General features: G+C 32.1%; 2 protein-coding genes across 3 annotated transcripts in view; one reads left to right on the top strand and one right to left on the bottom strand.

Moving 5' to 3' along the window:
* Positions 1-19,274, bottom strand: part of LOC114330885 (neuroendocrine convertase 2) — a 423,318-nt gene that overhangs the window by 89,174 nt on the left and 314,870 nt on the right. The window lies entirely within an intron of this gene.
* Positions 9,501-17,832, top strand: LOC114330887 (uncharacterized). The gene is made up of 2 exons (XM_028280310.2): positions 9,501-9,911; positions 16,298-17,832. The coding sequence occupies exons 1-2, from the start codon at positions 9,642-9,644 to the stop codon at positions 17,465-17,467; spliced, it is 1,440 nt and encodes a 479-aa protein (XP_028136111.1). The 5' UTR covers positions 9,501-9,641; the 3' UTR covers positions 17,468-17,832.

Genomic DNA, 19,274 nt, shown 5'->3' with positions numbered 1-19,274 from the left:
TTTAACTTTTTCTGTGATCACTAATAGTACTATGATTAAAAAAATAGATTTTTGTAATTAAAATATTTTTTCAAGAATTGTTTAAACAAATTAGACTGTTTATTAATTAATAAATTTATAAACAAATTTCATATTTGTAATGTACGTAAAAATTACATAACAACTAAAAAAAGAAAAATCAAATCCATTGAGTTATTCCGGAGATACAGCAAATTATATTCGTTTGAAATTGCTTATTCGGTATTTTAACTCGCTGGATTTGTAGATTCCCCCTAGTAATCGTTTGCACTACGTTTTTGAAAAATCGTAGAGGGTGCTGTGAAGGTATAATGTTTATGCAAATTTTTTAAGTAAAAATACAAATCCCATTCTTTAAAATGGCATTAATGAGATTCCCTAATTATTATAAACAAATTAGCTGTGAATAAAAAAAAAACATATGGCTAAGTTTGTCCCAAATGAGCAAAATCTAAATTTTTTTATTGGAAAATTCGTGTTAAAATACTATCTTTTCGAATATATAAAAATATTTTTTCTACTGACAGCATTTTTAAAGTTATTCTAAATGTTTACAAACTACAAAATTTTAAAAATTTGGCATTAGGATTTTTGACTATGTTAATTATTTTTTTATTTTTTTTTTAATAAATTTTGATATTATCACTCTTCTACTTTCATTTGGCATACTCAGAATTGCACTATCTTCATTATTTTCTGTCTTATCTTATTGCAAAATAAAGGTCTCTGGGAAAAACAAATAGAATAACTCTTAAACTAATTAATGGATCGGTCTCAAATTTTGAGGGTTTGTTAAGTATCCCAATGTTCAACTTTGAGTGAAACACTAAAGTTCTACGGTAGTTTTAGTAAAAGTTATTAAAAAATAACGATTTTCAATTATTTTGCAGTTTGCGTAGCAACAAATTAACTTTTTAACTTTTAAAAATCGGCATTTTGAAGGTTTTTCAATGTTCTAAAAAACTGAATTTTGTAATTTTATGTCAACTATTTAGTTTTTGAATAGAGTGCAAGAAATCTAAAAAATCGCGATTTTTGCACTAAATTGTTAATAATTAAAAAACGGACGCGAACTCTAGGCAGGAAACAGGTAGGTTTTCTTTCTAAAGGTCTACAATAACTAAAAAAGTAATCAGCTACCTGGATCTTTGAGTGTCCCGAGAAAATCCTTATTACCCTGGACTATATATGCACTGAGTTAGTTTTAAAAACAATTCCTTGTATAATTGAAATTTAACCATTTTAATTTTATCTTATTTGATTTTATATTAGACTTATAATATCTCTGTAATAATTATAAATTTTATATCTAAAATGCGTGTTTATTTTATTTACCTGTAGTTTTATATATTTTTCAGAAGATATTTTCTTGCAACATCTTGTGCAATTTTTTACAACTAGTTTCAAAAGTTGTGCATCATACCCTGTATTTACCATTTTTACACTTTTATAAATCCGTATCCTCTTCTTCTTTCTGTGTAGACATGACTCTGTCTGTTTTTTCAATGTGCCTCCAGTAAGTTTTCATTTCATCGTTTTCGTGGTTTTCTTACTGATCGCCTTCCTATTAAGGAACCGTCTCTTGCCGTATTTCTATTTGTTGTCATTCGGCTTATGTAGTCGTTCCATTCTACTCTTCTGTTTTTACCCAATGATTAACGTTGTCCACCTTGCATATCCGTCGTATATCTGCACTTCTAGCTCTACCCCATAGTGTCTTTCCATCGATTTTTCGAAGGGTTTTCATCTCTGCTCTTTCTAGCATTACTTTTGTCCTCTCTGTATCAGGTAGTGTTTTTACAGCGTATATCATTATTTACCCTTTCTCCTCAGACTATTCTAGCAGCAGCAGCAGCAGCTCCTCCAGAAACAACCCTACGATTCAGATTATCACCAGTGGTACATCAAACACACCAACAGCCATATCCAGAAGAGATAGCACGTTCTGAAGAGGTGTTAGATCACCTAAAACAGGACAAACCCAAACCAAAGAACACAACCCAACAAAAACAACCAGCAACGACACATCGAGCTAATTGGTCTGATGGCTGTTTTGTAAATTCTGCCTTTCATTTCTTTTCCGATATTTTTATTTCTCCACATTGTTTCATTCAGGCAACCTGCGGCTCTGTTTGCTTTATTCACTTGATCTTACACTTCTGTGTCGAGCTTTTCGTAGCTAAATAATGTTATACCTAGATTTCTATACTCTTCGCCAAGTAGGTAGCATCGAGCAACTACAAACCTAATTGGCACCCAGGAGAAGGGCGTGGCCCTAGCTTTACATCGTCTTTGGCCCTGATAACAGAATGTTCCACAGAAAGTAAATAACATCGCAAATGGTAATTAGCAGTTCTTCAAGACCGTCACCCATGGGTTCGACGAATAGTTAGACAGCTGCGGAGGCAACCACCGAACTATCAGTACGTCAAACTACCAACTGACGCCTCCCAAAGAAGATCTGGAGCTGTAGATAACCTAGGACAGCACCGAAAGAAGCCTTCACACCACAAGCTAAGTCTTTAATTGAATCTTATATTTGCCTGTCAGCAGAGACAGTTTTTTTATATAAAGTAGCTTCACAATGACTATAATGTAGATCCTAAATTATAACCAATAAAATGAGAAAATAAAGCATTTATACCGAAATTCATTCCTTTTACTGATAGTGTACCATATGCCTGGAGAATGCAGAGGAGTAGAATACAAGAACCCACATAAAGTCTAATGCTCGCCGTGTTGGTGTTGGTGATGTTATGTCGAATTTGTTTCTTGGTCCAATGTTGGCATTTGGAGATGAATTCGATATACCATTGTCAATATGAACACGACAAAATTCATTCCTTTTTACTGATAGTGTACCATATGCCTGGAGAATGCAGAGGAGTAGAATACAAGAACCCACATAAAGTCTCATGCTCGCCGTGTTGGTGTTGGTGATGTTATGTCGAATTTGTTTCTTGGTCCAATGTTGGCATTTGGAGATGAATTCGATATATCATTGTCAATATGAACACGACCATCCAGCTTTAATTTACATCTTAGTCAATTTACTGTTCTTATAACCATGCATTTGGTCTTTATTGGGAAAAACATGTTAAATTTTCTAGCGGTTATATTAAATTGGTGCAGCATACGTTGTAAATCATCTTCCCTTTGCGAAATTAGTACATATTACGTCGTTTGCATAGCAGATTATTTTAAGTTTTTTTCTCCCATTTGGTATCTATCCATTTTTTGTTCTTACTTTTTTATTTTTCATCCATGATCAGCTTAAACAATAGAGAAAATCTACAAGGAAAATAATTTTTTTTCCTGTAGTTGGCTGTATACCATCAATCACAAAAAATTGGAAAAATCCTTTGTAAAAGGCATACAATTTTATTAAAATCCCTTTAAAGGGCTACATCACAACAAAACGTTTTCGATTTTATAAAAAAAGGGCATTATTCTTGTTGCCATGTATCCACCATAGGGCATTTTATTATGCACCTTTAATGCATCCATGTTCCATGATATATTTAAAGATTTTTTACCCGAATATTTTTCTTTGGTGGCTCAGCTAGCATCCAATCTGTAGAGGAAAGTCGAGAATTATGGAATACTATTTTGTTTTGAGGATATAAAATAATACCTTTATAGAAATGAAAACAATTTAATATTATGACACATCAGTCATACATTCTTATGTAGTAATTAAAACCTTCTATTAAATATCTTAATTAACAACAAAAAAAAACGAACAAAAAAACAAAATCCCAAATGAGTAACCAAATATGGAAAAGGTACCCATATATGGAATATAGGCATAAACCAACATATCAATCACAAAAATAGACATAAACATCTGAGATCAAATAAATTTAAATAAGAAAATTGTGAAAAATGAAAGAAGTAGCTTAATTCACTTGCAGACATCACAGATCCATGTATGAAACTCTGGACTAGCACAATCATAATGAGTCCTTTAACACTTAATCCACTGTTCCATAATTAGGCACCAACGACTGTCCATATTTGGATTTGTACATTAGTTCAAACTAGTGTCAACATTTTTTCAAGTCGTAATGTTTTAATTACAGAAGGTAATATATAAAATATATATAAAATAATATATAAAATATCAAAATAAAGGTACTATTGATATACTCAATAGCATAACAAGTCTGTATTCATGCATAGTAACCAATAATACTAGTTGAATATATTTACCTTTGAAATTTTCTGTGAGACGATAAGACAAAACGCGCCTGCCAGACACGTATCGTTCGCGCATCTGACCCAGAGGTGTGAATACGATAATAAAGAGAGCGACTGAAATAGAGGATGGTCTTGTAGTGCGCTTCCAACTTTTATTTTCGGAAAAATCAAGGAATTCCATATTAGGGCACTATTCCATATTTGGTTACTTTCTTCTAAGTATAACCAACTTGCTCTAACCTTAGTCAAAATTTAAATATTAACTTTACATTCATTAAATCGGTTATACTTACTTTTAGGTGTAACACTGATGACGATTTTGTTATAAAATCGAAAACGTTTTGTTGTGATGTAGCCCTTTAAAGGGATTTTAATAAAATTTTATACCTTTTACAAAGAATTTTTTCCAATTTTTGTACACAATAGATGACTCAGGGAATCTCCATGTCTTAGCCCACTGCCAGCTTCAATTTTGTCAGTTAATTGAATCAATAAGAGTTCCTCAAGTTCCTTGAGTGGGCTCAAGATCACTTACAGCTCCTCAACAGTTTTGGATTTTGTGCTTTTTTCAGACGATATCAGAATCTGTTTAAATAGTGATATCAGACAAGTTCATACTTGGCGAGAACCAACAAGAGCTCCACAACTAGCACATGCCAGTCTCATACTTTCGTTCGCTGGTGGCAGTGTTATGTTTTGGACAAGTATTATGGAAGGTGCACGTACGAAATTCGTAGTCTTTGATGGGACTCTTCACAGAAAAAAGTCAACAAAGGTACATCACAGGGATTTTGCAACCTTATATGAAATTATGGCGAAGGGCTGTAGGTGAAAACTTTGTATTTATCGATGATAACGCCCGCCTACATAGGGCTCAAGTGGTTAATCACTATCTTGAGACAGAAGATATTCACCGTTTAGAGTGGCCTGCGATGCCCCCAGACATGAACCCCATTGAGTATGCATGGCCAAATGAGCAAGTAAAAATGACCTTTAATCTTTTGCATATTTTGTTTATTACATATTAGACCAGTAAGGATCTGTTTTTAGGTGGATGTGAGAGGTGGCATTCAGATTTTTGCGGATAAAATTAGGTGATAACTTCGTTAATAATAATAATTGATTTATGCTCCTTCTCAAATATGCCCGGAACATTAATAAAAAAAAATAAAATATTTAAAAATTTCAAAAAAATTCGTTTTTTTTTCTACTTTTTTTGCTTATAACTTAAAACTATTCATTTTAGAACAAAGTCCTATAGAAATAAAACAAAGATAATTAAATTTTCTATCAGATGCGATTGGTAAAAAATGTCTTAATTTATCACCCTTGCTTCAAAATAGCAGTAAATATAAAATAAGGGGGCAAAACAAGCCTGTCCTTATTAAATGATTTTCCATCACTTAGGTTACACTTGAAACCATTCCTAAATTTTTGTAATGTGCTAAAAATGTACACCAAATTTCATTAAAATTGACTTACTAGATTTTGCATAATAATTTTGCAATCTAAAATTTTTTTAAAAAATTAAAATTTTTTATAATCTTGCACAACAAAAACTAGAACATGCAAAGATTTGTCAATATTTTTACATACAAAGAAGTACTCCACCTATATAATGCACTTTACAGAATTGAAATCGGATTATTTAAGCAGCCTCAGCAATGTTTTAAAGTTATAAACAATTTTTTGGCTTATAAACAAATTAGTGCTGTGGCCAGGAGGGGGTGCTACGGGCTCCTTTATTTAGATGGACTTACCCAAGTTTTTTTGTATGTATTTTGACCCGTAGAACACGAATTTTTTGGGTAACAGTTAATCCGGATGTCGATAAGATTGTTATAAACAAAGAACTTGAGGAATTACATAAAATCGATTTTTCGCAAAATAAAACATTTTTTTTGTATTTCTTGGGTAATTCTAAGCAAAAAATGTTCTTACAAGTTTTTTCGTAGGATGCATAGTTTTCGAGATAAACGCGGTGGAACTTTCAAAAAATCGAGAAATTGCAATTTTTGAACGCCAATAACGTTTGATTAAAAAATAAAATAGCAATTCTGCTGACAGCCTTTGAAAGTTTAAGTCAAATTATATCGGTTTTAATTATTTGCATTGCTAAAAATTAATTTTTTTATTATTAAACAAAGCTATTTTTTTATAAGCCAAAAAATTGTTTATAAATTTAAACCATTGCTGGGGCCCCTTAAATAATCCGATTTTAATTCTGTAAAGTGTATTAGATAGGTAGAGCACCTCTTTATACGTAAAAAAATTAGAAAATTCCTGAATGGTCTACTTGTTGTTCAGAAAGATTTTAAAAAATTTGAACTTTTTTAAAAACATTTAGATTGCAAATTTATTATGCAAAATTTATTGGGTCCATTTTAATGAAATTTGGTACACGATTTAAGTATGTTACAAAGAATTTCCTAAGCGAATTACTAAGGTTCTAAGTGCCACCAAAATGGTTAAAAAATATTGAATAACAACAGACTTATTTTGCCCCCTTATTTTGTATTTATTGCTATATTGCAGAAAAGGTAATACCTTAAGACATTTTTTACCAGTCGTATATCATACAAAATCGATGTTTTTCGAAATTTTTAAATATTTTAATTTTTTTATTATGATGCGGGCAGCATATTTACAGATGCTTGCGTGTGTAGACACCAGGGTGTTGAAATCAGTTAGGGTTTGGAAAAACAGTACATTTACACATGCTAGCGCGTGTTGACACCACGGTGTTGAAATCAGTTAGGGTTTGGAAAAACAGTACGTTTACAGACGCTAGCGTGTGTTGACACTAGGGTGTTGAAATCAGTTAGGGTTTGGAAAAACAGAACAGTTACAAATACTAGCAGATTTGGACACCAGAGTGTTGAATCCAGCTAGCTTTTTTAGTAAAAAATATACATGCATAAATGCTAACGGCTACTGACTTTGATTTTATATACCTACTGCTGTGGAAAAATATTTAAGTGATTTAGGTATTAGTAAATAATTAAACGTTGTTGGGATATAAACAATAATGTAATTAATAACACAAAAGAACAACATAAAAAATAATGTTGCTCTGAAGCTATTTGCTTGTGGAATTTGTATAATTAACTATTTAGATGGGAAATAAGCCACAATTAAATTGAAAAAAATAATTTTATTAACGTTTCGATGCCCAAATCGGGTGTCGTCAAAATAAAAAATACTACTACAGGGTGTTTGGTAAAGAATAGGCCATAGCTTAACCTCAGGTTCCTGAGCTTAAAATAGGCCGATTTAAGCTAACTTACCTTAGTACAAAGTTTATAATAACCGAGATACAGGGTGTCAAAATTAAACTTTTTTTTATTTATTATTGAATATTTCCTGACAGGCCTGAGACATCAAAACGAAATTTGGTATGTGGGGGTTTTTCGGGACGAGAAAACTAAATTCCCTACCAAAAGTTATGTGCTGCCCAGAGGGCGCCACATACGCCTTTCAGCACTCATTTAATACGTTAAATTTTTTTTATCCGTCACTCCGTATAATTTTGACATTAAAATTTGTATTCCCCTATTAGTTTTACTTAAAAAAGATATACCTCTTTCATCTCCCTAAACTCAACCGTTTACGAGATAAACGCATTTTAAATCTGCGGTGCAACATAATTTTTAGCATAATATCATTGTAGTTACATCAGAAAAATAACTTAAAACCATAAAACTATCCAAAAATGTATCGCAAATTTCTTCAAATGAAATTTGCGATCCAATGCCATAAATTTGAGAACTGGCATAATTATTATGGTTTTAAGTTATTTTTCGGGTGTAACTACAATGATATTATGCTAAAAATGATGGTGTATCGCAGATTTAAAATCCGTTTATCTCGAAAACCGTTGAGTTTAGGGAGATGAAAGAAGTATAGCTTTTTTAAGTAAAACTAATAGGAGAATAAAAATTTTAATGTCAAAATTATACAGAGTGAGGGATAAAAAAAATTTAACGTAATAAATAAGTTCTGAAAGGCGTATGTGGCGCCCTCTGGGCAATATATAATTTTTGGTAGGGAATTCAGTTTTCTCGACCCAAAAAAACCCCACATACCAAATTTCATGTTGTTATCTCATATCTGTCAGAAAATATTCAATAATAAATAAAAAAAAAGTTTAACTTTGACACCCTGTATCTCGGTTATTATAAACTTTGTACTAAGGTAAGTTAGCTTAAATCGGCCTATTTTAACCTCGGGAACCTGAGGTTAAGCTATGGCCCATTCTTTACCAAACACCCTGTATATTAAACAAAAATGTTGTTGCTTAGTAAAATATTCTACTAATAATTTTTTTAATCTGACTCATTTATATTGGCAATTCATACATGTATTATATATACATTTTAAAGTATTTTTTACTAAACAACAACATGTTTGTTTAATTTAGTAGTACGTATTTTGTATTTTGACAACGACACCCGATTTGGGCGTCGAACCGTTAATAAAATTATTATTTTTTTTTAATTTAATTGTGGCTTATTTCCCATCTAAATAGTTAATTATAAAAATGCCACAAGCACAAAGCTTCAGAACAACATTATTTTTTATGTTGTTTTTGTGTTAATATATTATTTTTTATATCCCAACAACGTTTAATTATTTATTAATACCTAAATCACTTAAATATTTTTCCACAACAGTAGGTATATAAAATCAAAGTCAATAGCCGTTAGCATCTATGCATGTATAAACACTAAAAAGCTAGCTGGTTTCAACACTCTGGTGTCCAAATCTGTTAGTATTTGTAAATGTACTGTTTTTACAAACCCTAACTGATTTCAACACCCTAGTGTCAACACACGCTAGCGTCTGTAAACGTACTCTTTTTCCAAACCCTAACTGGTTTCAACACCGTGGTGTCATCACGCGCTAGCATCTGTAAATGTACCGTTTCTCCAAACCCTAACTGATTTCAACACCCTGGTGTCTACACACGCAAGCATCTGTAAATATGCTTCCGGGCATATTTGAGAAGGAGCATGTCAATTATTATTACTGAAGGTGTCACCTAACTTTATCTGCAAAAATCCGAATGCCACCTCTCACATCCAAAGATAGACGTTTTTTCGCAGATCCTTACTGGTCTATATTGCCACCACCAATATTAATTAAAATCAGTCATTAAATAGCTACCTATATCACAGAGTGTTACGAAAAAGGTTTTTATTTTGCTAATTTCTCTGGTCTATTAGTGAGAGAACTTCCCCACTTTTTCGAATTTTGTCAATGCGCACCCAGACCCGAACTTGCGTCTTTTCACACTTTGGGCCAGAGTTTCGGCTAGTAAATATTTTATACACTTTTTAATTTTGTGTTTTTTGTGATTGAGTATTAAAGCAAGAATATTGCTATTATTTATATTTCGTTATTCTATTATATACGATACTATTATGGCGTTTATACTTCCAGATAATATATTAGAAACTTTACGTTGCAGTTTTTGTCATAAATATTTGTCCGTGCAACCGGTAAAAGTGTATCCAAATAGGCTCATGCAATGTGGAAGATGTAACGATAATAGGGAACAAGCAGACCATAGATTAGAAGCTGTCGAATCACAATATGGAAAAATTGCCGAAAACGTTTTATTTAAATGTGTTAACAGATTTGATGGTTGTCGGAAATTATTAACCTATTCTCAGGTGCAGGGTCACGAACAGGTAAGATCTAAGTACATAAAATGTAAAGAGATATTTCGTTTTTTTTGTAGTTATTTTTCTTTCCTAACAAAACACGATAACACTATAAGGTTTTTTAGTTATTTATATAGACCAATCAAATCTTAGACAATAAAAAATAGACTTATTTCAATTCGTATATTATACTTAAATCGCTAAATTCCTTTTTTAAGTAAAATAAATATTATTTTTAAAAATTGATAACTATTTGTAAAAAACTTGGCAAAGACCATCGAACCATCGATGGGTTTTTAATAGATTTTTTATTCTTGAAAAAACAAATTCATGAAATAGTTTCAAGGCCATATTAGATATATACAATACATAAAATTTTGCCGTTACTGAGTTCAATACTTTAATTTATGAAGAAATTGATGGAATAAAACTGGCTATATTTTTCTGATTATCTGAAGTAGGGTTATTTTGTTTATTATTCATATCGAAGCTACATACGGTATTATACCCCAGGAAAACATCATCATCGTCTTGGTGCTACAGCCCTTAGAGGGCCTCGACCTTCTCAAGCTTTTTACGCCATTCTGTTCTGTCCCTTGCTTGCATTTTCCAGTTTCCCCAGGAAAACAAGTATATTCAAATTGATACTATATCTGGCGAAATATCGAATGGAAAAGGCATACATAAAAGGAAAGGTGTCATTAATTTCAATGATGTGTGAATTTATTATTTGTACTCCGATTTTCAAGATTCTTGCATCAGTTTGTAGGTACATGTATTGATATCGTTTTTATTATTCCGGTAACAAATAATTTTTGCTTAGATGGCATCGGGGGTGAATCGAAGCGTTGTATTTTCTCCTAACTTAAAAAAATTCTATGGAAAAATTCGAGGCCTGATTTTGTTTCATACTTCTTTTGTATTATCCTGGAGGTATCACTAAGTTTTTGTTTTTTGAATTATCCGAATAGCTCTTTTCTTGTAAGAGCTGTAAATAAAAAAACTGCTTTGATGATTTTTTTAACACTGCTTTGAAAAATATCAAAAGTACTAAAATTAACAAAATAAAACAAAATTAACAACAAAACAAAACAATTCAATAGCGGGTATGCCCACCTCTTGCAGCAACGACTGCTCGCAATCTGTTTGGCATCGAATAAAGATGTGTTATCATTGCCTGGGGAGTGGGAAATAGCCCGATATTCCTCTACCAGGGCCATAACTGTACCAAATTTTCTGGATGCCTAGGATGACGGCGAATAGCTTTTTTTAATTCATTCCATAAATGCTCAATGGGATTGAGATCTGGGCTGCATGCGGGCCATTCTAATCTTATCAATCCAACCTCTACTTTATAAGTGCATCAGTGTTTATTTACAAAAAATGGTACAGCTCTTACAAGAAAAGAGATATTCGGATAATTCAAAAAAAAAATTTCAGCGATGCATTCAAGATAATATGACAGGACTATGAAACAAAATCAGCTCTTTCATTAGTTAGGAGAAAATACAACGAAAAAAGTTAGGAGAAAATACAACACTTCTATTCACCCCTGTATAATGCCATGCAAGCAAAATTTTTGTTTTACCGGAATAATACAAACGATGTCAAAAAATGTACCTACAAACTGGTGCAAGAATCTTAAAAATCGAAGCACAAATAATAAAGTTATAATTGTCAAACTTCATTAAAAATTTTGGGTGGCGTAATTTTGTGCCGGTGAGTGTATAAAAAAAAGTTATTGCAAATTAAACCAGAAAGTAAGCATTTTTTTCAATTGTTTATAATTATTAAAAGAGACAATAAAAATATTTAAAACAGCTTTCACAATACGAGTTTTAATATAGTTACTATATTATATGTGCAAAAGGTATGCCCGATCTGTCGAGTAGCTTGCGTAACTTGAGTCTTCTTCTTCTTGTAATTCCTTCTCCTATTGGAGGTTGGCTATCATCACAGCTATCCGTAACGTATTGGCGGCTGCTCTGAAAAGATCTACTGAGCTGCAACTATACCACTCTCTTAAGTTTCTCAGCCAGGAAATTCTTTTTCTACCTATGGATATTTTCCCTTTAATTTTGCTCTGCATTATGAGCCTTAATATCTCATATTTTGCACCTCTAGTAATGTGGCCCAAATATTCCAGCTTTCTTGTTTTGATGTTCTTTATCACCTCGCAATCCTTCTGTAGCCTTCTTAACATTTCTGCATTGGTAACTCATTGGATCCATGGTATTTTCAAAATCCTTCTATAGCATCACATCTCAAATGATTTCAACTTCTTTATGTTGTCTACTTTTAGTGTCCAGCTTTCCATCATATACAACAAAGTCGAGAGCACGTAGCATCTTAAGGCTCTTATTCTCAGTTTCAGAGGAAGGTCTCAACTAACAAACATTTTTTTCATGTTTATAAAAGCTTTTCTTGCAATTTCGATGCTTGTCCTGATTTCTCTACTTTGGTCATTGTTTTCATTTACCCAGGTTCCCAGATATTAGTAGTTATTTACTCTTTCTACTTGTTTTCCCTCGATATCTAGCCTTCCTACTGTGTGTTGTTTAGAAATAATCATGAACTTGGTTTTCTTAAAGTCCATTTGTAGTCCATATTTTATACCCACTTGATGTAATCTATTTACTAATCGTTGCAGTGCTTCTAGACTGTCTGCAAAAATAGCGGTGTCGTCTGCGAATCCTATGTTGTTCAAGATTTTTCCGTTTATTAATATACCCTGTTCTTCCTCTGATATTGCTTCCTTAAAAATAGCTTCGCTGTACAGATTGAATAACAATGGAGCCAACACGCAACCCTGTCAACACGCAACACGTGTAGCTTGAGTAGCCACGGTCAAACTTGCAAAAATTCAAAAAGCAGTATTAATATGGAAGAAAAAAATAATGATGAAATTTATTTAAAATTAAATGATTAAAATTTGGGGGGTAATTTTCAAGATGAAGATTTTGATGAAGTAATGAAGTAATAAAAAATAAACGTTCTATATAAAATGAAATAAATAATAATTTTTAATTCAGTTCTATAAAGTAAATGAATTAACATACAGTTATTATAAGTATTGCTGTGAAAAGTTCATTTTTATTAATGTATCATAAAAAAATATTAAATAAAAATTAACTTAGATTGTTTAAATACATAAGTATACAGCTTTCAAATGGGAATATTTATATTTATAAATAAAACGGGATAGTTCCCGACAGTTGGCTGTATACCATCTAGTTAAATACCTTGGTATACAATTTTTTAATGCAGAATTAAATTTTTTTTAAAATCCAATAGGATTACATTTAGAACGTTTTCGGACTTATCAGTCCATCATCAGTGAACTCCCTGTCCTTGAAAAATAGCCACAATGTCAAACACTGGTTGGGTTAAATGGTCTAACTACATAGTAAATGTAATAAAATATGTAGTTTGACTTAAAGTCGATGCCAAAGGATTGCTTCCAGCAACATGATGCTCTACCTTTACATATTTTTTATTATCACGAATGCATTGAACCACGTTAAGTCTGTTAATGACATACAAGCATCATGTTGCTGGAAGCAATCCATTGGCATCGACTTTAAGTGAAACTATTTTATTACATTTACTATGTAGTTAGACCATTTATCCCAACCAGTGTTTGGAATTGTGGCTATTTTGCAAGGACAGAGAGTTCACTGATGATGGACTGATAAGTCCGAAAACGTTCTGAACGTAATCCTTTTGGATTTTTTAAAAATTTTAATTCTTTATTAAAAAATTTTATTCCAACTACACCAGGGAGTTTTTACTTCACGTTAAGTTATTTATACACTAAGCATCAAAATTAACGCACCACCTTAAAAATGGGACATTTTTGATGTCTCGTATTTCCTAAACCTGTTGTCCGATTTGAGTGATTTTTTAATATGTTATAGCTTTATTATTCAAGAATATCGTTGTAATAATATTGTTGCTAAACAGGTAAGTGTCATTGTATACCGGGTGTAACAATGTTAGTGTGTTTTTCCTCAAAGTTCGGAACACCCTGTGGAATATTTCAGCGTATATAAAATATTGAAATTAAAACTCAACTGTAGCCTTAGGCTTTCTTAACATTTTGCTTTTCGATTCATTCGCTGATGTTGGGTATTAAAGAGTTAGGTACTTTAATAACTAGCAACGTTCTTCATCAATATAGGGTGTTTCTAAAGAAGTGCGACAAACTTTAAAGGGTAATTCTGCATGAAAAATAATGACCGTTTGCTTTATAAACATATGTCCGCAAATGCTTCGTTTTCGAGATACGGGATGTTCAATTTTTTTCTTACAAACTGATTATTTATGTCTGGCTCTAAAACCAGTTGAAGTATGCAAATGAAATTTAGAAGGTTTTAAGAGGTAGTTATTGCGCATTTTTTGACATACAACTAAGAATTTTATACTTACCATTGCGTTATGAGCATACGGATCATATTACCCGGTCATATTACCCGTATGCACGCCAATGATGAAAATAAAATTCGTAGTTGTAAGTCAAAAAATGCGCAATAACTACCTCTTAAACCTACAAAATTTCATTTGCATATCTCAACCGGTTTTAGAGCAATAAATAAATCGTTGGTTTGTAAGAAAAATTTAACATCCCGTATCTCGGAAACGAAGCATTTGCGGATGTTTATAAAGGAAACGGTCATTATTTTTCATGCACAATTACCCCTTAAAGTTTGTCGCACTTATTTAGAAACACCCTCTATTGATGAAGAACGTTGCTAGTTGTTAAAGTACCTAACTTTTTTATTATCCAACATAAGCGAATGAATCAAAAAGCAAAACATTAAGAGAGCCTACGGTAACAGTTGAGTTTTAATTTCAATATTTTATATGCGCTGGAATATTTCACGAGGTGTTCCGAACTTTGAGGAAAAAACACACTATCATTGTTACACCCGGTGTACAATGACACTTTCCTGCTTAGCAACAATATTATTACATATTTATAGTGTTAAAGATACCTCCACATTTGGGTAATATAAAAAATAGTCTACAACATAAAAAAATGTAGTTTTTTTGTTATAAATAAATACTTAAATAAATTTATTTATAACAAAAGTAAAGCAAAATCCACAAGGAAGAAACTTTCCTGTAGCTGGCTGTTTAACATTAATCACAAAAACTTTTATTGGAAATCATTTATAAAAGGTATATAATGTTATTAAAATCCCTTCAAGGGCTCCAATAAATCACAGAACGTTTTCGATATAAAAATATCATCATCAGTGGTAGTACAGGTTAACCACATCCTGAGCCATCAAAAATACTTGGCTATAAATCGTTTAAATGTTATAAAAATGTGTAAAATTTATTGAAATGTGTGTTGAAGAGTGCTTTATTACTTGTAAACAAATTCGGGTCTCCAATTCTCCGTTAAATATTTTCTTTCGATATGTGAGGTTGTAAGATTTCCACCAACTCCCTAATTCCCTCCGTAAGATTTCCTCCGCTTCCAATACAGAAATTGCTAACAATTTATTTTTCAAAATGTTTCGAGACATTTGTAAGACGCGCTTACAAACTGCAAGAGACTAAACGCATAGTGTGACTGGTCAGTCCGGTTGCGTTGGATACGGATGCGGTGGACAAAATGCATAGTGTGACAGATCGGTCCGGTTGCGTTGGAAACGCATGCGTTTTAACCGCATCCGGTCAAAACGCATAATGTGACATCGGCCTTAGGCTAGAAGCTTGAGGCGGTCGGTCTAGTGATGTTGATTATAGTTATTTCGAGTATGTATTCGTTACAAATCGTTACTTTTGTATAAAGTAATCATTTACAGTATTCGTTACTTTCATTACTATGATTACTTTTGTTACTTTTGTATTTAAGTACCGGTAATCATATCGAGAATCGTATTTTTCAATAGGTAGGTATTTTGTATATCTAGATATTCCGATATAACAACGACCTTCACCGATCTGTTTAGAGGATAAAAATGATTTGATTACTTACTTTTGTTACTTTTGTATTTGAGTACCGGTAATAATATCGAGAATCGTATTTCTCAGTAGGTAGGTATTTTGTATAGGTATTCCGATATAAAAACTACAATAAATAGTCGTAGTCGTTACTCGCTCTGATACGATTGGTACGAAGTAACGAAGTAATCAGAGTAATCAAGGTAACGATTTGCCTCTCTGTATAGTAATCGTTACTTTCGGTATTCGTAAGTAACGAGTACTTTGTAACGAATAGTTGCTTTTTCAACATCACTAGGTCGGTCGGCTAAAGGCGTCACATTTTTCTGCACAAATCAGAATGTGACCTCTCACATCCAAATGTGGCCGGCTTCTCACAGATCTGCCCTGGTCTATTAAACATATTCTTTTAATCAGTGTTTATTAATTTTAAAATTATAATTGTTAAACGTTTTTAGGTATGCTTGAGCAAAATTCACAAGTGTCCAATTTGTTATGAAGAAATGCCGAGTTTTCTGGTGCTTCGACACTTTCGTTCCAACCATAAGGATGCTACATTGGATTGTCCAGCATTTATTTTTAACTTGAATGATCATTTAGATGCGCCCAGTGCTTATATATTTCAAGAAGGAGATAATTTGTTTTCTTTGTATGTTAGCCATCGTATGTCGGAAAATACAATAAAATTAGATTTAGTTTATATGGGGAACTTTGAAAGCGCTAAAAATATATACCATCAATTTACTTTAAGTGGTGAAAACAAAAAATGTGATATTGTATTACCCACAAAATCATGTAATAACGATTTTTTTGTTGTGGATATATCAAAAATGTCAAGCTTTGTACAAATTAAATTTAAGTTAATTGATAGCAATCTAAAGGTTTTGACGTCAACTGAAATTAGTAACACTGTGAGGAAACCTGTACTCAAAAATGCTCGACACCGGTATCAAATTGGAAAAGACCTATCAGAATTCAGTCTAAAATGTATTAAATGCCAAGCATATTGCATTTTTCCATTGTCAACATGTCCAATTCGCTATTACTACGTTGATAAACAGAATAATTATATATGTTACTATTGCTATCAGTGGTTCAAATATAGTAATGAAATATCTGGTCAAAGAAAAGAGATATCTTTTAAAAGAAAACATACCAGAGAAATAATTATTGACATAATGAAGTTTTTCAAATGGAATTGTGGTAATTGTTGTAGCTGTATTGGATTTTTAGACATGCAATCTCATGACATAAACTGTAAACAAGGTACACAATTTAGTTGCCCCATAAAAAATTGTTCCGAAAAAGGAACTGCTATCCAAATTATCGAACATTTGAAAGTTCATAAGTGTTGGGCATTTTCGTTTCACTTTAAAATAACTTCAGATATTGTAAGATGTTTTGTGTTTGTAGAGGAGTATATTGTATTTTTACATTTACCCCGTGTTCAATCAACTTTTATTGTGTCGTGTAATATTAAGGCAGACCTCGTAACCAAAACCTATGATGAAAAAGGAACAACATTAAAACCATATGTTATGTTTTTTGATACCAACAATCAACTTTTGAATAGGTGCAGGATGGATATCAGTACTGATGATGTATATGTAAAAGTTATTGTCGAATGACTAGGTAAATGGTTATTTACTATTAATAGACTAGGTAAATACTTCTAGGTTCTCGACTAGGCGATTTTTAATCAAATAATTGTTATAATAATCTTCCACTTCATCAAAAGTAGAGAGCTCAATTGTCGTTTACTTTATTTATAAATTAATAAAATTTTTCATATTATAATTTGTTACAAATTATCATACCAATATTTTTGAATAATTCTACTGGATTTTTAGAGTTATACAAAAATGTGATAAATTTTAACAATAGACGTACTACGTGATTATTATAATACACTAAGTTAGTTTTAAAAACAATTAAGCACTTGTGTACCTAATTGAAATTTAATAATTTTTATTTTTTCTAACTAGATGTTATATTAGATTTATATACCTGTGTAATAATTATAAATTTTATATCGATACTTTGTGCTTATTTTATTTACCTGTCATTTTATATTTTCAAATATACAGAGTACAGAGTATTTATTTTGTAATCAGTGGTCAGCTACAGTTCTTCTCCTTCTCCTCCTTCTTCTTCTTCTTCTTCTTCTTCTTCTTCTTCTTCTTCTTCTTCTTCTTCTTCTTCTTCTTCTTCTTCTTCTTCTTCTTTTCGTATAGACATGACTCTGTCTGCTTTTTCCAATGTGCCTCCAGTAAGTTAGTCGTTACATCTTTTTTCGTGGTCTTCCCACTGATCGTCTTCCTATTAGGGATCTGTCTCTCGCCGTCCTTACTACTATTAGTTGTTGTCATTCGACTTATGTGATCATTCCATTCTACTCCTCTGTTTTGTACCTTATTAATAATGTTCTCCTCCGTGTACCTCCGTCGTATATCTGTACTTCTAGCTCTGTCCCATAGTGTCTTACCATCTAGTTTTCGAAGGGTTTTCATCTCCGCTGTTTCTAGCTAAATTTTTGTCCTGTCTGTGTCAGGGCGTGTTTCTGCCGCATATGTCATTATTGGTCTGATGCCTGTATTGTAAATTCATTTCATGTCTTTCATTTCTTTTCCGATATTTTTATTTCTTCATATTGTTTCATTCAGGCAACCTGCGCCTCTGTTTGCTCTATTCACTTGATCTTTTATTTTTGTTTCGAACTTTCCGCAGCTAGATATTGTGATGCCTAGAGATTTAAACTCCTTCACTTGTTCTATTATCTGAACTTCCAGCTCTAATTTACATCTTATTGGATTTTTTTTTGTGTTTTTGGCATAGACTTTTAGTCACAAAGCCAGACTTATTGGATTTGCTGTTATAACTTTTCTCTTTTTTGGGTGATAAACATGTTAAATTTTCTCATACGTTGTAAATCATCTTCATTTTAAGAAATGAGTATTGCTTCGTCTGCATAGCAGATTATTTTAAGTTGTTTTTCTCCCATTTGGCATCCTTTTTTAGTTCTGACCTTTTTTTATTATTTCATCCATGATCAGATTGACCAATAAAGAACAGGGATTTCCCCGGTTTTATTTAGCCTAGGGGCCGTTCAAGTATTACCTAACGCAGGTTGGGGGATAAAAAATCTTCAAAAATTGCGTTACGTAATACTTGAACGCTCCCCCACTGCCAGCTTAAATTGGGTCAGTGAGTTCATCTTCGACTTTTACTTTTATTGTGTTGTTCTGGTACATATTTTCGATCGTTTTAATTATTCCTAGAGGCAGCTCTTTTGAGTACTTACAACAAATGGATAAACTCCTTTAATCTCACTCTGTCAAATGTCTTCTTAAGGTACACGAAACGTAAATATGTCATTTTGTTGTATTCTAATGATTTCTCTTGAACTTGCCACATTATAAATACAGCTTCGATGCA

Source organism: Diabrotica virgifera, chromosome 2 (genome assembly GCF_917563875.1).
Source record: "Diabrotica virgifera virgifera chromosome 2, PGI_DIABVI_V3a".
NCBI classification, from domain to species: domain Eukaryota; kingdom Metazoa; phylum Arthropoda; class Insecta; order Coleoptera; family Chrysomelidae; genus Diabrotica; species Diabrotica virgifera.
Note: the sequence above shows the minus strand (reverse complement) of the source record. Positions and strands in the feature narration are given on the sequence as shown.